This window comes from Amaranthus tricolor, chromosome 1, assembly GCF_026212465.1.
Source record: "Amaranthus tricolor cultivar Red isolate AtriRed21 chromosome 1, ASM2621246v1, whole genome shotgun sequence".
Taxonomy (NCBI): Eukaryota; Viridiplantae; Streptophyta; class Magnoliopsida; order Caryophyllales; family Amaranthaceae; genus Amaranthus; species Amaranthus tricolor.
This window is the reverse complement of record NC_080047.1, coordinates 39,561,301-39,579,815: the sequence shown is the minus strand read 5'-3', so window position 1 is coordinate 39,579,815 and position 18,515 is coordinate 39,561,301. Positions and strand designations below refer to the sequence as shown.

At 35.8% G+C, this 18,515-nt stretch overlaps 1 protein-coding gene across 1 annotated transcript; it reads left to right on the top strand.

Annotated features, from left to right (window-relative positions):
* The first annotated feature begins 2,402 nt into the window (after positions 1 to 2,402).
* On the top strand, positions 2,403 to 6,604 carry LOC130818218 (LRR receptor-like serine/threonine-protein kinase RGI1). The gene is made up of 2 exons (XM_057684306.1): positions 2,403 to 5,674; positions 5,761 to 6,604. The coding sequence occupies exons 1-2, from the start codon at positions 2,794 to 2,796 to the stop codon at positions 6,297 to 6,299; spliced, it is 3,420 nt and encodes a 1,139-aa protein (XP_057540289.1). The 5' UTR covers positions 2,403 to 2,793; the 3' UTR covers positions 6,300 to 6,604.
* Positions 6,605 to 18,515: the final 11,911 nt, after the last annotated feature.

The following is an 18,515-nucleotide window of genomic DNA, read 5'->3' as shown; positions in this document are numbered from 1 at the left end:
ATGTTAATTTACAAAAAACTGTTGCTGAAATCAAAGAGCACGTGTGAGTAGAATGTGAAAAGTTACATAATATATTTGGGGTTATAACAAAATTTATTTGGGATTATAACATAATATATTTGGTGTTATAGCAGCATATATTTAGGGGTTATAACATAATTTATTTGGGGTTACAACATAATATATTTGAAGTTATAACAATATATATTTTTGAGGTTATAACATAATATATATGGGGTTATAACAATATATATTTGGGGTTATAACATAATATATTTGGTGTTATAAAAATACTATACCCCCAAACACAGATTATTATATACCCAACTATATGATTTTAAAACCCCCAAATACATAATATTATAACCCCAAATACAGACCATTATATACCAAAATATATAATGTTATAATTCCTAACACAAACCATTATATACCCAACTATATAATGTTATAACCCTAAACACAGATTATTATATACCCAAATATATAATACTATAACCCCAAACACGTAATATTATAACCCCAAATACAAACCATTATATACTCAACTATGTAATATTATAATTTATAACCATAAATACAGATCATTATATACCCAACTATACGCGCGTGTCTAGAAAATTTAATTATTTTTTTTTAAATTAAAAATTAGACCGGCCCAAACTTGAGACGTCTCTTGTATTGTAGAGACAGTCTCAAGTAAAAATTTGTGTTAAATAAAACTCTAACCACCTACTCAACATAACTACTCTTTATGTCCCATGAAAATTGTCTCATTGATAGTTGGTTCAACTAGTCTTGTATGAAACCGTCTCACCGTAACACGGGCCCAAACAAGTAACCTAAAGTTAAACTTATACAACAATTAACTAAATAAAAACTATTTTTTTCATTAAATTTTAATTTTAAGAAATCAAAAATTGAGTCAGTCCATATTAAGTCGTCTCACGATGATATAGTCTTAATAAAGAATTTGTCTAATTGGTGAGAAAATTAAATAAAAAAGTGAGTAAATGATATTTATATGAAACCCTTTTACCTTAGCAAGCCCCATATAATCAGACATCTTATTTTCAAATTTAATGATTTTTATTTATAATATTTTTTTTATAAAAATTAGAATACATTCTCGAGATAATAATATAGGAGTAAAATACTAATGTATTTTTTTTTTCATACACTATGTTTAAGACCATGATTGAGCTTTTAGAATGAATTCATCACAAAACAATTGCACTACCCTATCATATATTCATATCATAAATTAGACAACTCAAATAACTGATTACTAAAATTTACAAATGAAAAATTGTGGGCCATTGAGTGTTAGGAAAATGAAATAAAAACATATATAGTCCATAATAAAAGCCATAAAAAGGGTGCATGAAACAAAATTAGAAAGGATCAAAGGAGCAAGCTTTAAAGGAATTGTAAACATATTTTTTGTTTAAGCAATGATGTACTAATCTCATTTCATTCTCATTTATGTATCCAACTCTATATATATTAAGGCAAAACAATTTTTTTTTTATATATTTTAAAAGAATTTTAGTAAATGACTTTTTAGATTGTTGTTTAGTCAAAAAGCTAAAAAAAATTGGTTAAATCTTATTAGCCGGCCAAAATAAAAAGACTAATTTTATTAGTTTTTTTTATTATTGATTTTTAGTTTGTTGGTTCACTTTTTTTTTTAATAAACATTCGTCAATCCATATTTAATTTTATCACATATCACTAATTTATCCAACTATTTTAAAAGCAAATAAAAACAATTTCACATGCTCAAATAAACATCTATTTACCAAACAATCCGACTAGGGATGCATGCGGTCCGATTTGGTCTGGTCTGACACTAAAATCAGAACAAATAAAAAATTTCGGTATGAAAATTTTCCAAACTGGACCGGACCATTTAAATCAATAGCCCAGAGCAGACAAAACCGTTCTACAACGGTCTGGTCTGGTCTACGTTTTTTACTTTTATATTTTTTCCAAATTAATATGTGTCTATAAAAATATTTCGCACCTACAATCACTAAATATAATACTACATAATTAGTTGATTGCATTAACATTATTCAAGTATATATTACTATATAAAATAACTACATATATTTTTTTAAAAAAATATGATTTATGGTCATTCTAGGGTTTGCTGTCTGATCTGGTTAGAAAATAAAAAATTGTAACCATACCGTAAACCGTAACCTTTTTTTAAAAAAAAACAAACCAGGCCGTTTAAACCGTAGACCATTTAAAGTATTAAAATTACAATTTAATCTGATTTGATTTGCAGTTTAAACCAAACTTAAGTACACTCTTCTGCGCGCGCGTGAAATACTTCGTCTTGCTCCAACTTCTTATTTTAATTTTAAGTATTGGAGTATATACACTATGCTAGTCAGCTTCACAGAAACAGAGGCATTGTAGGTGGAAGGAGATGCTGCTCCTTACATTTTCAAATCTCTAGGTATTCCTTCCTTCCCTCACTTGTCTTTCTTTTTCTTGTTTTAATGCCTTGTTTGCTTTCTTTTTTTTTATGCTCCTACTATTACTACTAGTCTACTCCCAACTTATGCTCTTTTATTGTGGTTTTTAAGGTTTTGAGTTCAAACTAAGCAAAACATACAAACACACAAACATAGGAGACATATACTATACAAAATATATACATTTTACATTCACAAATCATAACCAAATACCCATGATTTTCATTTTTATTTTTAGTTTTTACCAAAACCCAAATGAAGAAAAAGTTTGGAATTTGAGGCAAATGTTTTCTTAGATATCAACATGTTTAATTCTACTCATAAACACCATTTTCTCTTGTTTCTCCACCACCTCTTTTTTCTTTCTTCTTCATTTACCACCACTTTTGCCTCCACCAATGAGGCTGTTATCCTCTACTCTTGGCTCCATTCTAACTCCCATGCACCTCCCCCTGAACTTTCTGATTGGAACCCATTGGACCCCACACCATGCAATTGGACTTCCATCACTTGTTCATCTCAAAACCTTGTTACTCAAATCAATATTCAATCCATTTCACTTTTACTCCCTTTTCCTTCTAATCTTTCTTCCTTTACTTCTCTTCAAAGACTCACTCTTTCTTCTTGTAACCTAACTGGTTCAATCCCAGATGAAGTTGGGCACATTATTTCTCTCATTTCTATTGATTTTAGCTCAAATTCCTTATCTGGGTCAATCCCATCTTCACTTGGGAACCTCTATAATCTTCAAGATTTAGTCTTGTACTCTAATCAACTCACTGGAAATATCCCACATGAACTTAGTGGCTGTTCAAGCTTAAAAAGCTTGCTTCTTTTTGATAATCAGCTTGGGGGTAGTTTACCTTCTGAGTTGGGCAAAATATCTAGTCTTGAAGTGATTAGGGTTGGAGGTAATAAAGACATTTTGGGAAAAATCCCAGATGAATTTGGTGATTTGAGTAACCTTACAGTTCTGGGTTTAGCTGATACTGGAATTTCAGGTTCATTACCTTCTACATTGGGTAAGCTTTCCAAGCTTCAAATACTTTCTATTTATACAACTTCTATTTCTGGTAAGATTCCTGGAGAACTAGGTAACTGTTCTGAGCTTATAAATATATACTTGTATGAGAATAGTTTATCTGGGTCTATCCCATCTGAGATTGGAAAGCTGATGAAACTTGAAAAATTGCTTCTTTGGCACAACAATTTGGTGGGTCCTATCCCAGATGAGATTGGGAATTGTTCTAGCTTAAAAAGTATTGATCTTTCTTTAAATCAGATTTCTGGGTCTATTCCATTTTCAATTGGGGGTTTATCTGATCTTGAGGAGTTTATGATTAGTAATAACAATGTGACTGGTTCAATCCCTAGTGTTTTGTCAAATTGTATCAATTTAGTGCAGTTACAATTGGATACTAATCAGATTTCTGGGGTACTACCCTTAGAACTTGGGTCACTTTCAAAGCTTACTGTGTTTTTTGCTTGGGCTAACCAACTAGAAGGGAACATTCCTTCAAGTTTAGCTAGTTGTAGTAACCTACAATCCCTAGATTTGTCTCATAATGCCCTTACTGGTAGCATTCCACCAGGATTGTTTCATATCAAAAATCTTACTAAACTTTTGCTCATTTCAAATGAGATCTCTGGTACTCTTCCCCCTGATATCGGTAATTGCACCGAGTTGATTAGGCTTCGTCTTGGGCATAACCGGATTGCTGGTGAAATTCCTGTACAAATTGGGAATCTAAAGAACCTAAACTTTCTCGATTTGGCGAGTAATCATCTTTCGGGTGTAGTGCCTGATGAGATTGGGAGTTGTAGTGAGTTGCAGATGTTAGATCTTAGTAATAACAATCTTGTGGGTCCCCTCCCTCGTACATTGTCGTCTTTATCGTCTCTCCAAGTATTGGATGCTTCGGCTAATGGGTTTGTGGGTGAAATCCCGGCTAGTTTTGGTCGCCTTGTGTCACTGAATAAGCTGGTTTTGAGCAAGAATATGATCTCGGGATTGATACCACCGTCTTTAGGCTTGTGCACTAGTCTACAATTGCTCGATCTTAGTAGTAATAAACTTTATGGTGAGATTCCTAGTGATTTGTGCAAGATCGTGTCTCTTGAAATCGCTCTAAATCTGAGTCGAAACATGCTTTCTGGTCCGATCCCATCTCACTTACCGGCCTTAAACAAGTTATCGATATTAGACCTTTCACACAACAACCTCAGCGGGATCTTAAGCCCGCTAGTTGGCCTTGAAAACCTTGTTTCTCTTAACATTTCCTACAACAACTTCACCGGACTCCTGCCCGACAGCAAGCTCTTCCGACAGCTTCCTTCAGCGTCTTTAGAGGGCAATGAAGGGTTGTGTTCTTTTGGAAAAGACTCGTGTTTTTCAAGCAATATCGCTGGCTCGGAGCTTTCAGATTCCAAGAATGAAGTAAGAAAAGCCAGGATTCTCAAAACAGCCATTGCTTTGCTGATAATCATGACAGTCGCGATGGTGATCATGGGGATTTTTGCTATGAATCGAGCACGAAAAACCAATAAAAACGACGAGGATTCGGAGTTGGGTGATTCATGGCCTTGGCATTTCACCCCTTTCCAGAAACTTAACTTTTCAGTTGATCAAGTGCTCAAATGTCTTGTAGATTCGAATATTATTGGTAAAGGATGTTCGGGAATAGTTTATCGAGCTGATATGGAAAACGGTGATGTCATTGCTGTGAAAAAGCTATGGCCAACAACGAACCCTACATCAAACCGAGCTGATGAAAAGGGCGAAGTTCGAGATTCATTCTCTGCTGAGGTTAAAACTCTCGGGTCAATCCGCCACAAGAACATTGTTAGATTCCTTGGTTGTTGTAGGAACCGAAATACACGATTACTTATGTATGATTATATGCCGAATGGGAGCTTGGGGAGTCTCTTGCACGAGAGTTCAAGGAATGCGTTGGAATGGGGTCTTAGGTACCGAATCTTGCTTGGTGCTGCTCAAGGCCTAGCCTATTTGCACCATGATTGTATTCCACCAATAGTCCATCGAGACATCAAGGCAAACAACATCCTTATCGGCCTAGAATTCGAACCTTACATTGCAGATTTTGGCTTAGCGAAGCTCATTGATGACGGTGATTTCAATCGATCATCCAACACTGTCGCTGGCTCTTACGGATACATTGCTCCTGGTTAGTCTTATACTCTTTGACGTGTGACTTTTCAAAGTTCATGTATGTTGCATAAAACGTTCTAACTCTTCTTTGACTCGATGCAGAATATGGTTACATGTTGAAGATAACAGAAAAGAGCGATGTGTATAGTTACGGAGTAGTAATGTTGGAAGTCCTAACCGGAAAACAACCTGTAGACCCCACAATACCCGGAGGGCTACATGTTGTTGATTGGGCAAGGCAAAAGAAGACCGGAGGGGTCGAAATCCTTGATCCGAGTTTATTATCAAGACCCGAGTCAGAGATCGAGGAAATTATGCAAGCATTAGGGATCGCGTTGCTATGTGTAAACCCGTCACCAGACGAAAGGCCAACAATGAAAGATGTAGCCGCAATGCTCAAGGAAATCAAGGATGAGAGGGAAGAATATAGCAAGGTTGATATGCTACTTAAATCCGGCTCACTTAAGACATCAAACGATCAGGAAAACCCGAGTCCTAGAAGTTACAAACGAGAAGTACCCGTTGGAAGTTCATCGTCGAGATTACCAAATAATGTGGACGGTTTTTATCCCGAAAGTAATAATACAAGCTTTTCTGCATCCTCATTGCTCTATTCATCCTCTAATCCTAGATTGGATTAAGTAAAAAAACAATGATAGTTTCAAATATGTATAAATTAAGCTAAGTACATTAACCAAAATGGGTTAATTTCGGTGCTTAATTAGCTTGTTTTATGGTACTTAATTAGTGTTCCTTTTGTTTTGGGTGTTATTTTATTCTTGTTCATTAATCCCTCTTCCCAATGTTTATTAAATTATTATGTGTAAAGAAGAAAAAAGTGATGTTAGTTTATTAGCAAGTGGAAAGAGTAAATGTATGAAATGAAGCCAAGAGATGATGGCATGGGTGTTGGGAATCTCACAAACAATAAGTACAAGTTGTTTACTAATTACTTATTGTTTCCTTATTTTAAGGTGCAATTGATAGCTCGCTACCAAAACATTTGTGGAATGTATCACAACAAACCCTAACCATTTCATCATCACATCATTTCATAAAAAGAAGTGTAGTTTGTTCTTTGTATGAGATCGTCTTATCAAAAGACAGATTTATATAATTAGTTTATTTCTCTAAGTGATCAGTTTAACATTGTAAATGATCATTTTAAGTTTATAAATAATCACTTTAAGACTATAGAAATGACTACTTTAAATAATAACTAATCACTTTAAAGTTATAATTAATCACTTTAAGAACGAGATTTATATAGTTAGTTTATTTCTCTAAATGATTAGTTTAACATTGTAAATAATCATTTTACGGTTATAAATAATCACTTTAAGACAATAAATATAACTACTTTAAATAATAACTGATCATTTTAAGGATATAAATGATCACTTTAAGAACGTAAATTTATATTGAGTCAGCCTTTTAAAGATAGTTTAACCAAAAAACAGTTTCATTGGTACAAGTATTCAATTGATGTGTTATGTAAGTTTGTTTCAAAACAATTGGACTAAGATGAAGTGTATATGATATCAATGTTTTTAGAAAGTTCTCATAATCAACATTGTATTATATTTAGCCGAATGTTATAATAAGTGGAGTTTAGAAGTGATATTATAAGAGACTATTTATTAATAGTTGTACTTGTACCAGTAAAAAACTTCTACATAAAAGGATAAGTATATAGCTATTTAGGATAGTAAATATTTCTTCTAGTTTAAATTAGTTATTACACTTCTTTTTTTTTATATATAACACAACATATAATAAAAAAATTATAAAAATTGATATCATAAAAATATTTATTAAAACAAATTAAACATGATTTCATTTTAATATATTTTTTCTTATTCATAAAAAATACAATATAAAACAATATTAAATGGTGAACATAATTACTTTGCAAGGATATTGACTATTTAAATTCAAATTACATAAATTTTATAAGTAATCAATTTAAGATTATAATTGATCATTTTAAGGTTATAACTTATAAGTGATCACTCTAAAATTAAAAAAATTATCATTTCAAAAATTAAAGTGATTGCTTAAGGTAAGGTACGTCGGCAAAACTTATACTTCTTCCTATTCACTACTATTGTCACATTTCCTTTTTAAGCGCAATTCATGGATCACTCTTAATATGTGTTTTACTCTTAATTTATAAGTTAAAACATGGTTAGGTAGGATCTTGAGTGATTTCTCTCAATGTAAATTTTACTAAAAATCAACTTTTTCTATTTTTTAATCAAGCATAATTAAAGATAATTGCGATTTTAATAATGTATTGGATAGAGTGCAAAAAGTCAATGTAACAATAGTACTTTTTTCGTTCTAAATACTTGTACCAAATACATTTTTGCTCAACTAATATATTTGTCGAATCGTTTATATCTAGCGTTATACATAACTAAAAAATAATAAATATTGATATTATGAAAATATGCCACTACACGAATAAAATAAAATTCTACATAACTATACTTTTAAAATTATAATAACCAAAATATATAAATTATCATAAAATAATGAATAGTAGAAAAATTAATTTGATACAGGTAATAAATAGAGTGACTATAACCAAGGGATAAAATACACACGCACGACTCATGAAGGCAGAAAAGTGTTCCTGCATCTTCTCGTCCTTTATCCATATTTTCTGGGTTTCATGTTCTTTGACTATAATAATGTAATTCTACCCTTCATTTTTTGAGGCAAAGACAATGTATATTATCAATAGAAATTGCTTAATTTGACCTTTTTGTTTAAACCATTATTAGAAAAGCAAGTAGAGGTGGGGGAGGAATAAGTTTGTAAATAAATGTACAAAACTTCAAATTCAAAAAATTCTCTTTTTTTTATTAATAAATAAAAATCTCATGTTTATAACATTTTTATGTAAAATAATTTTTAATTTACATGTTAATATCGATTTATGTGATCCTCCATTGATATAAATATATCCTCTGACAAGAACGAGTTTAAAAGTAGCTATATAAGCTTAAAGATGTAACAAAAAGCGATTGAAAAATATTTCAAATGAATAGATGACATGAAAGTGGATCTTTATATATTAATTAAAAGGTTAAGTTTTTATTATACGACAGGGTAAAGATGTATTTGTTAGGATTATTGGTAACTTATTTTCACCAAGTAATTAAAACATGATTAAATTATTAATCATTTTAGCTGGTGTAAGAAAGAAGAGGACAATGTACTACGACTTTGGTGATTGGTTTGTATGGGAACCAATAGTAAATAGTACTATTGATAGTGTAAATTTTGACATGTGAAGGATTAGAGTGCATGAAATCAATCCTAGGACTAAGGCAATGGACATAGGAGACCGTGGGAAGCATGAAAAAGAAAAGTCAAGCAAGAAAAAAATGGTCAGAACAAGCCTACAGTATGCTCGACCTGTAGCTCGGCCCTGGCTTGACCAAGACCAGGTCAAGTGAACCCTCTGTGCATTATGTTTGAGCCTGCTACTTGATGATTTGTTGCTCCCAGCTGCTGCCCCGTTTTTACCTAATGTCCCTCTATAAATAATCCTCTAGGTTATTAAGTGTGTCAAAAGTCTCATCTAAGAGCACTACCTCTTACTTATGTAAATTACTCCTCAATTAGCTCCTTTCTTTCCTTACATTATTCTCCATTTCTTCATTGTGATTCCTTTAAGTTTTGTATTTCTCCTTCAAACACATTAATATTAATCCTATGCCAGATGATAGATGTAGCCATAAATTGGTGAATCACCTTAAATCTTTATCGTGATTATTTGTTTATTATTATCATTTATTACTAACTTGCATTTTTGGTTCCTACACTAAGACACAACACAAACTTTTAGTTAAATCTTAATTTGTGATCTGATTAATTTTATAAGCAAACACTAAGATTTCTGATTAAGGGATTTCTGATTAGGGCTTTTTTATTTTTCATACATTCAATCAATGAGTAGGCCTCCTATATATACAAGTTTAACCACTAAACTAATTATGGAAGAATAGTAAAAATGGCTAACAATCAGCCTAGAATAATTCTGTTGCCTAAGATAAAAGATCTCCTAAATATTCTATGATATTCATATATTCAGTTTCCTACACTCCCCCTCAAGTTGGGTCATAGGGTCTCCAATGCCTAACTTGCATAGAGCTTCTTCAAATGCTTCGGCTGTAACAACTTTTGTGAGGATATCTGCAAGTTGATCTCTAGATCGGACCAGAGGGAGGCTGATGATCTGATTTTCAAGTTTCTCTTTGATAAAGTGTCGATCGACCTCAACATGTTTTGTTCGATCATGTTATACTGGATTATTGGAAATGCTGACAGATGCTTGGTTATCACAAATCAAGTTGCATGCTCCTTAGATGGAAAGCCTAGTTCACATAGGAGTTTTCTGAGCCACAGGATTTCTGTTATCCCTTTAGCTATTCCTCTGAACTCTGCTTCAGCACTTGATAAAGCCACTACATTTTGTTTTTTGCTTCTCCAAGTGACCAAGTTCCCTCCTACCAGAGTGAAGTAACCAGATGTAGACTTTCTGCTATCTTTGTCTCCTGCCCAGTCTGCATCAGTATAAGCCATGAGATTCAGGTGACCATTATTTCTAAACGATACTCCTCGATTACTTGTTCCCTTCAGATATCGGAGAATTCTCATTACAGCTTCCATATGTTGTACTTGTGGACAATGCATGAATCTACTAACTACGCCTACCGCATATGAAATGTCAGGGCGAGTGTGAGCGAGATATATGAGTTTTCCCACAAGCTTCTGATATTGTTCTTTTTCTGCCATTTCTCCTCCTAGTTCAGTCTGTAACCCATGATTGACTGTTATTGGAGTTTCTGCTGGCTTGCAGTCAATCATCCCAGTTTCTGCCAAAAGATCAAGAATATATTTTTTCTGGTTAATGAAGATCCCTTTCCTTGATCTTAGGACTTCAATTCCCAAAAAATATTTTAGGTTTCCCAGATCCTTCATTTCAAATTCCAAGAACAACCTCCTTTTTAGATTTTTAATCTCCTGTTCATCGTTCCCTGTGATAACCATATCATCTACATATATTATGAGACAGGTGATCTGATTTTCCCTTCTTTTGAGGAACAAGGTGTGATCTGAATTACTCTGCTTATACCCGAACTTTTTCATTGCAGCCGTGAACCTCCCAAACCAAGCTCTAGGTGACTGTTTTAGACCATATAAAGCCTTCCTAAGTTTGCACCCCTCATTTTGTCCAAAATTATCTGCAAACCCTGGAGGAGCCGTCATATAAACTTCTTCCTCGATCTCTCCATGAAGAAAGGCATTCTTTACATCAAACTGGTACAAAGGCCATTCTTTGTTAGCAGCTATAGACAGCAGGACCCTGATAGTGTCAATCTTCGCAACTGGAGAGAAAGTTTCAGAGTAGTCTATCCCGTATGTTTGAGTATATCCTTTCGCAACAAGACGAGCTTTGTATCTTTCAATTTTCCCATCAGCATGATACTTAATGGAGAACACCCACTTACAGCCCACAATGTTCTTTCCTCTAGGCAAAACACATTTTTCCCAAGTATTGTTTCTATTAAGTGCTGTAATTTCATCCTCCATGGCTTTTCGCCACTTTAGATCTTGGAGAGCTTCATCAACATTTCGGGGAATTGTATTGTAGTAGAGGGAGGCTTTAAATGCAACAGCAGATTCTGACAAAATTCCATTTTCACCTTGACTTACTGGATATCGGGAGCGGTGTGCCTCATACTCCGGATCATATCTTTTGGGAGGAATTCCCCTGGTTCTCCTGGGAGGTAGTTCATATCTGCAATTTTGACTGGAGGAAGGCTTACCAGAGGAAGAAACATTTTCATTAGTAACAATAGGAACATCACAGATTGGATCAGAGTTTACCTCTATCTCGGGAGAGTCACGGGACGACTCAGACAGGACAAGAATGATAGGGGAAGAAGGTAGTATTAATGTGTCAGTGGAGACATCGGTGGGATTACCTACTTCCTCTTTGTAGTCTTTAGTAGCAAAAGGATGTATTAACCAGCTCAAGTCTTCACCCTTAGTCTCCCCCTGAAGACTAAGCTGGGAATAGTAATAGGATTCCTCAAAGAAGTCACAATCAAGGGTAGTATACATTTTGTTATGAATGGGGTCAAAACATCGATATCCCTTTTGTGTAGCCCCGTACCTAAGGAAAACACATTTGATTGCTCGTGGCTCAAGTTTGTGTCGAGTATGAGTGGGTAAGTGCACATATACAACACATCCAAAAATGCGAGGGGAAAGAGAATGAGAAGGGGGAATGGTAGTATGGGATCGAAGGGTTTCAAGGGGGGTTTTAAACTGGAGAGTTTTGGTAGGGAGACGATTGGTGAGGTTAGCGGCAGTAGAGATAGCTTCGGGCCAGACATGTGCAGGGGTTTTGGCCTCAAACATTAAGGTTCGGGAGATTTCAAGAAGGGTACGGTTCTTCCGTTCCGCAACTCCGTTTTGTTGTGGAGTGTATGGGCAGGAAGATTGATGGATAAGACCATGGGTGGAAAAAAAGTCCTAAAATTTTTGGTTTATGTACTCCCTCCCATTATCTGACCGAAGAGTTTTTGGTTATGTTTGGAATTGAGTTTGAAGCATATTATAAAATTTGACAAAGGTATCAAAAACTTCAGTTTTATGTTTGAGAAAATAAACCCAACACATACGAGTGCAATCATCCACAAAGGTAATAAAATAAGACAAACCATGAGTATGAAATATAGGAGCTGGACCCCAAACATCAGAATGGATCAAATCAAAAGGTTTACTACTACGAGACATACTGGGAAAATACGACTGTTTGTGACTTTTAGCTAGCACACAGGCTTCACAGTTCAAAGTTTTATTAGAATTATTAAACAATGGAAAAAGACGTTTTAAGTACCCTTGTGAAGGGTGACCTAGACGCCTACGCCACATCCACATTTGCTGTTCATTCGACCCATGAGTAAGCAAAGTATGACCCTTGTGAGTCTCCTCGTCCACATAATACAAACCTCCTCGCTCAGTACCACGCCCAAGGATCTTCCCTGTCCGAGTGTCCTGCACAATACAAGCAGTAGATGTCATAAGAACAGTACAATTAAGTTCTTTCGTTAATTGACTAATCGATAATAATTTATGAGATAAACTAGGGATTAAGAGACAATTATTTAAATGTAAGGTTGATGAAACATGAACCGGGCCGGCTTGGTGGACTTCTACACTCTCCCCATTGGCAGTTTGTATATGAGTTCGGGTTTTATCCCCAATAGATACAAGATCGTGAGGATCAAATGTCATTGTGTCTGTTGCTCCGCAATCGAATATCCATTTTGATGAAGGGGGGTTACAAAGAAGCCCGAAACCAGTTGGGCTTGGAGTATTGGGCTGAGGTTTTTTCGTGGGTGGGTAATTTAGGGTTTGGTTAAGTTTGTGAGTATAAATACTCACTTTTGGCAAGTTTTGAAACCCTCCCTCCCCTGTTTCTCTCTCTTCCGTCCCGGTTTCTATTTCTCCCTCTTCCGTTTTTCCTCCTGTTTCCTCCATTGTTGTTTCACCTGTGTTACCTTCCATGGCTTTTTCTCCCTTAGTGTAGTGGGTAGTGTCAGGCGTCGTGGTGGTGGAGACGCCGGTAGTTGCATGTGCCTTGCCGCCGGTTCGTGGCTGAGCCTTGGTGGCGGCCTTCCTTTGCTTGTGTTCGTCCCACCACTCCGGAAAGCCTATGAGTTTAAAGCAACCCTCCTTTGTGTGTCTTGTTCCACCACAGTGACTGCACTTGAGGTGAGATTTATCTTCATCCTGCCGGTATGATGGTCTTCCGGACCGGTTTCTTGCCACTAGCCCACTACCTATTTCTGAGGGACCTGGTCCCAGTGATGAAACGTGGGTCATGATCCCTCGTCTGTTGATTTCTCTCCGGATGGTGGCGTAGGCTGCTTCCACGCTTGGTAGTGGGTCTTGATTGAGTAAGTCTCTCCTTTCTTTGTCGAATGTGTCGTTAATTCCGGCCAGAAATTGAAACAGCCTTTGTTTTTGTATAAAGGTGTTGATTATGGTTATGTCTTCAGCACATTTCATAGGGTTCGGCATACGACGGTCAATTTCTTTCCACAAAGTGTCTAGGCAGCCATAATACTCTTCTATGGTCCCTTGATTTTGTTTGACTGAACTTGCTTTCGAACTCAGATCGAAGATTTGAAGTTCGTCATGACCACTCGCCAAAAGAACAGAAATCCCATTCCAAAGTCATATGCAGTTGTGTAATCAAGGAATTGGTTTATAAGTTCGGATTCGATGTTTGATATGATCCAGGACAAAACCATTGAGTCTTGTTGCTTCCATTTCTGATAATTTGCATCAGTTGATGAAGGAGGGGTTTCGATGATGTGTTTGAGACGCCCTCTTCCTTCAAGTGCAATTTTCATTAGACGACACCATTTAGAGTAATTCTGGTAATTCAATTTTTCAGTGACCCTCAGATTTGAGGTTGATTGTTCATTGGCTATATTGAGTTTTTGCATTTTTTGAAACAGTTGGAACATTTGTTCCAATTGTTCCATGTTCATCAATTGCTGGTTTGACGTTGATTCTGATTCAGACATATTTGGGGTTTGTGTTTAGTTTGGGGTTTGTGTTCAGTAGGTAAATGATGATAGCCAACAGTGTCGCCGGTCCCCGGAAAACACCTTATGGCTCTGATACCATGATTAATTTTATAAGCAAACACTAAGATTTCTGATTAAGGGATTTCTGATTAGGGCTTTTTTATTTTTCATACATTCAATCAATGAGTAGGCCTCCTATATATACAAGTTTAACCACTAAACTAATTATGGAAGAATAGTAAAAATGGCTAACAATCTGCCTAGAATAATTCTGTTGCCTAAGATAAAAGATCTCCTAAATATTCTATGATATTCATATATTCAGTTTCCTACATGATCCTTAAGTGAGGTTAATACCTCTTCTTTCATATCTATAAATTCAAACTTTAGGATAGAAAATAAATGAAATGAGGTCAAAATATTATCTTTTATGATAAAAAATACTAATACAAATAAATCAAAAAAGAAAAATATGAATGGAAATTAAATAAAGGAACTATTATGTGGTATAAAATTACATGTTTTCGTATGCGTCTCCATCCAGAAACTCTTAATTTGGGTTCTCAATCCTTCAATTAAGGAAATCATTCAAATCGAAATATCCAAATGCAATAGTAGTATTAAATGCATGAAAGTAAAATGTTAGAGTAAGCGCCAAATCACCTTCATGTGGAGGGTCTTCGGGGTATAAGGATACGACAAAGAACATGAGTATGGTGCAAGGGATAAAAGGTATTGATCGTGGCGTGGGTCGAGGAGAATGCTTCATGATCAAAGAACATGACCAAATTAAGACATTAGCACTGATCGAAGGCCGCTCGACCGGTCAAGCTGCTGTGGCTCGATCGAGCGGTTCAAATGGAGGAAACCAGCAACTTCTGTGAGTGTGCTCGATTGGTCGAGCAATGCTGCTCGGATCGAGCGAGCATCAGCGGGGGAAAACAATAGGTCTCTGTTTAAGTCCTTGGTTTTGTGGGCCTTTCAAGGTTTTGGTCCTAGGGTTCTCTAATTAGTTTTAGGGCTATATAAGGGTCCTTAGAACTTCATTAGAGTGTAGTGAGTGATGCTAATATACTAGAGAGAGTTAAGGTTTGAGAACCAAGAGAGCTTTCTTCTTCCTTGTATTAGTTTATGGGTGATTACCATTGTTGAATGGAATTACTATCTTGAGAGCTTGTTCTCAAGTGTGTTAGGTTAGTCATTAATGTATTGTTGACTAGATTAATGAAAGTAATCATTTTTGAGGGGGAGGTATCATTAGATACCTCATAAACACATTGTTGTTGTTTGTTATGTCTCTTGTTTATGCTCTGTTTTTCACTCATCTTCTACATCGTTTTATTGTTGGATCCGAACCATTCTCTTTCTATTGGTATCAGAGCTTGGTGTGTTTCCTTGGGGTATTGAGCGAGGGAAAACTCAGAGATAGGTAGAAGAGAGATGGTGGAAGTTGAGAAGTATTTCAATGGTTTGTTGAAACCATTAAGGTTTATTGAAACCTTGGGAGAGAGAAAATTAGTGGGTAATCAAGAGATGGAGAGATTGTTAATGGAGTTCTCAAGAGAGAAGTAGAGCTTATTAACAATGGTGGTAGAGCAAAGGTTAATAATAGAGTCTTTGTTATTGAGAGTTGAAAAACTAGAGGGAACTACTAGGGGTAGTAGCATTGTTGAGGAAATACCATCCATGGGGTTTGGTATGAAGGTTGATGATACTCCATCTATGGGAGATGGAAAGGTCATTGAGAGAAATTCATCAAAAGAGAGAAAAATCGGAATCAAGAAGGCATGGGTTGAGTATGGGAATAGAGTGTGCTTCCATTGCCACAAGAGAGGCCATATTCAATACACTTGCAACAAATTGAAGAAAGACCTTAGAAGCTTGAAGCTTTTGAGGGAGATGAAGAAGCCAACAATGAAGGTTGGTGATGGAAAGAAGCTCAAACGGAAGAAGATGGAAGTTTCATTTGAGAAATTGAGAGAGGCAACAACTTTGGTGAAAGGGGTTGCAAAGAAGAAAGAGCTCCTAAACATTGATGAAGGTCTTGTGAAAAAGACCATGAGTGATGTTGAGGATGGTCATGTGCTATTGGCCAAGTGTGATGATGATGGTGATTAGATGTTTAACTCCATACACCTATATCATATTTGTAGAGACAAGAGCTTGTTTACAAGGGTGATGGCTTGTGAGCATGAGAGAGTGACCTTGCCTAGTAGTGAGGAAATTGTGATTGAGGCCATTAGTGAGGTGCATTTGAGAATGCACAATAGAATTGTGAGGAAGCTTAGGGGTGTGAGATACATTCCTAAGATGATGAGGAATCTAATCTCATTGAGAAGATTAGAGAAGATTGGGTACACCATGAAGACTCAAAGTGATGGAGTCTTGAAGGTTGCAAAAAGGTGCTTGGTGCACTTGAAGGGTGTGATGGGCAACAATGGTCATGTGTTGCTAAAGAGTGGAGACTCACACCATGTTGAGAGGGATGCAAGACTCAAGTCACCAAGGAGAGTGACACTTGTTGATGGTGGCCACCATGATAGGTGGTGCACAAATAAGTTTAATGATGGGTTTGGTCTTGAGGGGGAACCAAGACCCAAATCCTATGTTGATGTGTTGGTTGGAACACTAAGAATAGTGTCACATGTTGATGGAGGGAGATTTGGGCTTGAAGGGGAGATTGTTAAAGCAAGCGCCAAATCACCCTCATGTGGAGGGTTTTTGGGGTGCCGTGATGAGGGTACGACGAAGAACGTGAGTATGGTGCAAGGGATGGAATGTCTTGATCGTGGCACGGGTCGAGTAGAATGCTTCATGATCAAGGAACATGACCAAATTAAGACATTAGCACTGATCGAAGGCCGCTCGACCGGTCCAGCTGTTGTGGCTCGATCGAGCGGTTCAAATGGAGGAAACCAACAGCTTTTGTGAGTGTGCTCGACTAGTTGAGCAATGCTGCTCGGGTCGAGAGAGCATCAAGGGGGCAAAACAATAGGTTCTGTTTAAGTCCTTGGTGTTGTGGGCCTTTTAAGGCTTTGGTCCTAGGGTTCTCCAAGTAGTTTTAGGGCTATGTAAGGGTCCTTAGAACTTCATTAGAGTCGTGAGTGATGCTAATACACTAGAGAGAGTTAGGGTTTGAGAATCAAGAGAGCTTTCTTTTTCATTGTATTAGTTTATAGGTTATTACCATTGTTGAATGGAATCACTATCTTGAGAGCTTGTTCTCAAGTGTGATTGTTGAATAAATTAATGAAAGTAATCATTTTTTAGGTGGAGGTATCATTAGATACCTCATAAACACATTGTTGTTGTTGTTTGTAGTGTCTCTTGTTTTTGTTATTTTTTTCACTCATCTTCTACATTGTTTTCTACTATTGTTGGGTTCGAGCCATTATGTTTTACAAAAAAAAAAAAAATAGTATGACGTGTTATGTTTGTATGAGACGGTCTCGCTGTAAGTTCAATAACCCAACTTACAAAATGAGAGAACATAATTTCCTTGTTTTAAGGTCGTCCCATGAAAAAATGGTTTCTCACAAAAATACTTAAAAGCAAAATTTTACATGTAATGACAAATGATCTACTTGGTCTCCAATAAGAAACACCACCTCAAAAGCCAAAGATTACTTTACTAATAAAGCTACAAGAAAGGTGTGGGAGCACCGTAATACACAATGGTAACACACTAAGGTCAACATAGACACCCTTAACAATTGACTACTTCTAAGGATTCTTCTTGACAATCATTTGCTATAGATACACTTAGGCACATTCTCCTTTATTAAATCATCTTATGTTTTACATATTTACTCCTTAACTATTATTTATTTTCAGTCATTTGGAGAATAGTATTAACTCTTCATGTATTTACTCTTATATTGAAAAATATAATTAAAGCCTCACGCCATAAGCAAATTAAATAAACCTAATTGTTCATCCAAAACTAAGGCTATGGTGCGCTTAAAACCGAGCATTCTGACCCACTTTGTATATTTACTAACTTGATCATTGTCATATGTGGTCCTCGGAGTCAACCTTTTCCGTGCTAACTGTACAATTATTTGCAGTGGTCTTGTAGCAAAAATGCGAGATAAAAAAGACAAACATTTTACCTACATTCTTACTTAAAAACCCTCTTAATCGCCCAAGTGTAAAATTAGCTTTGCACTAACCTTAAATGTTTATGGTCCTTGACATGAATAATGCTCTAAATTTACATTAAAATGATAAGCA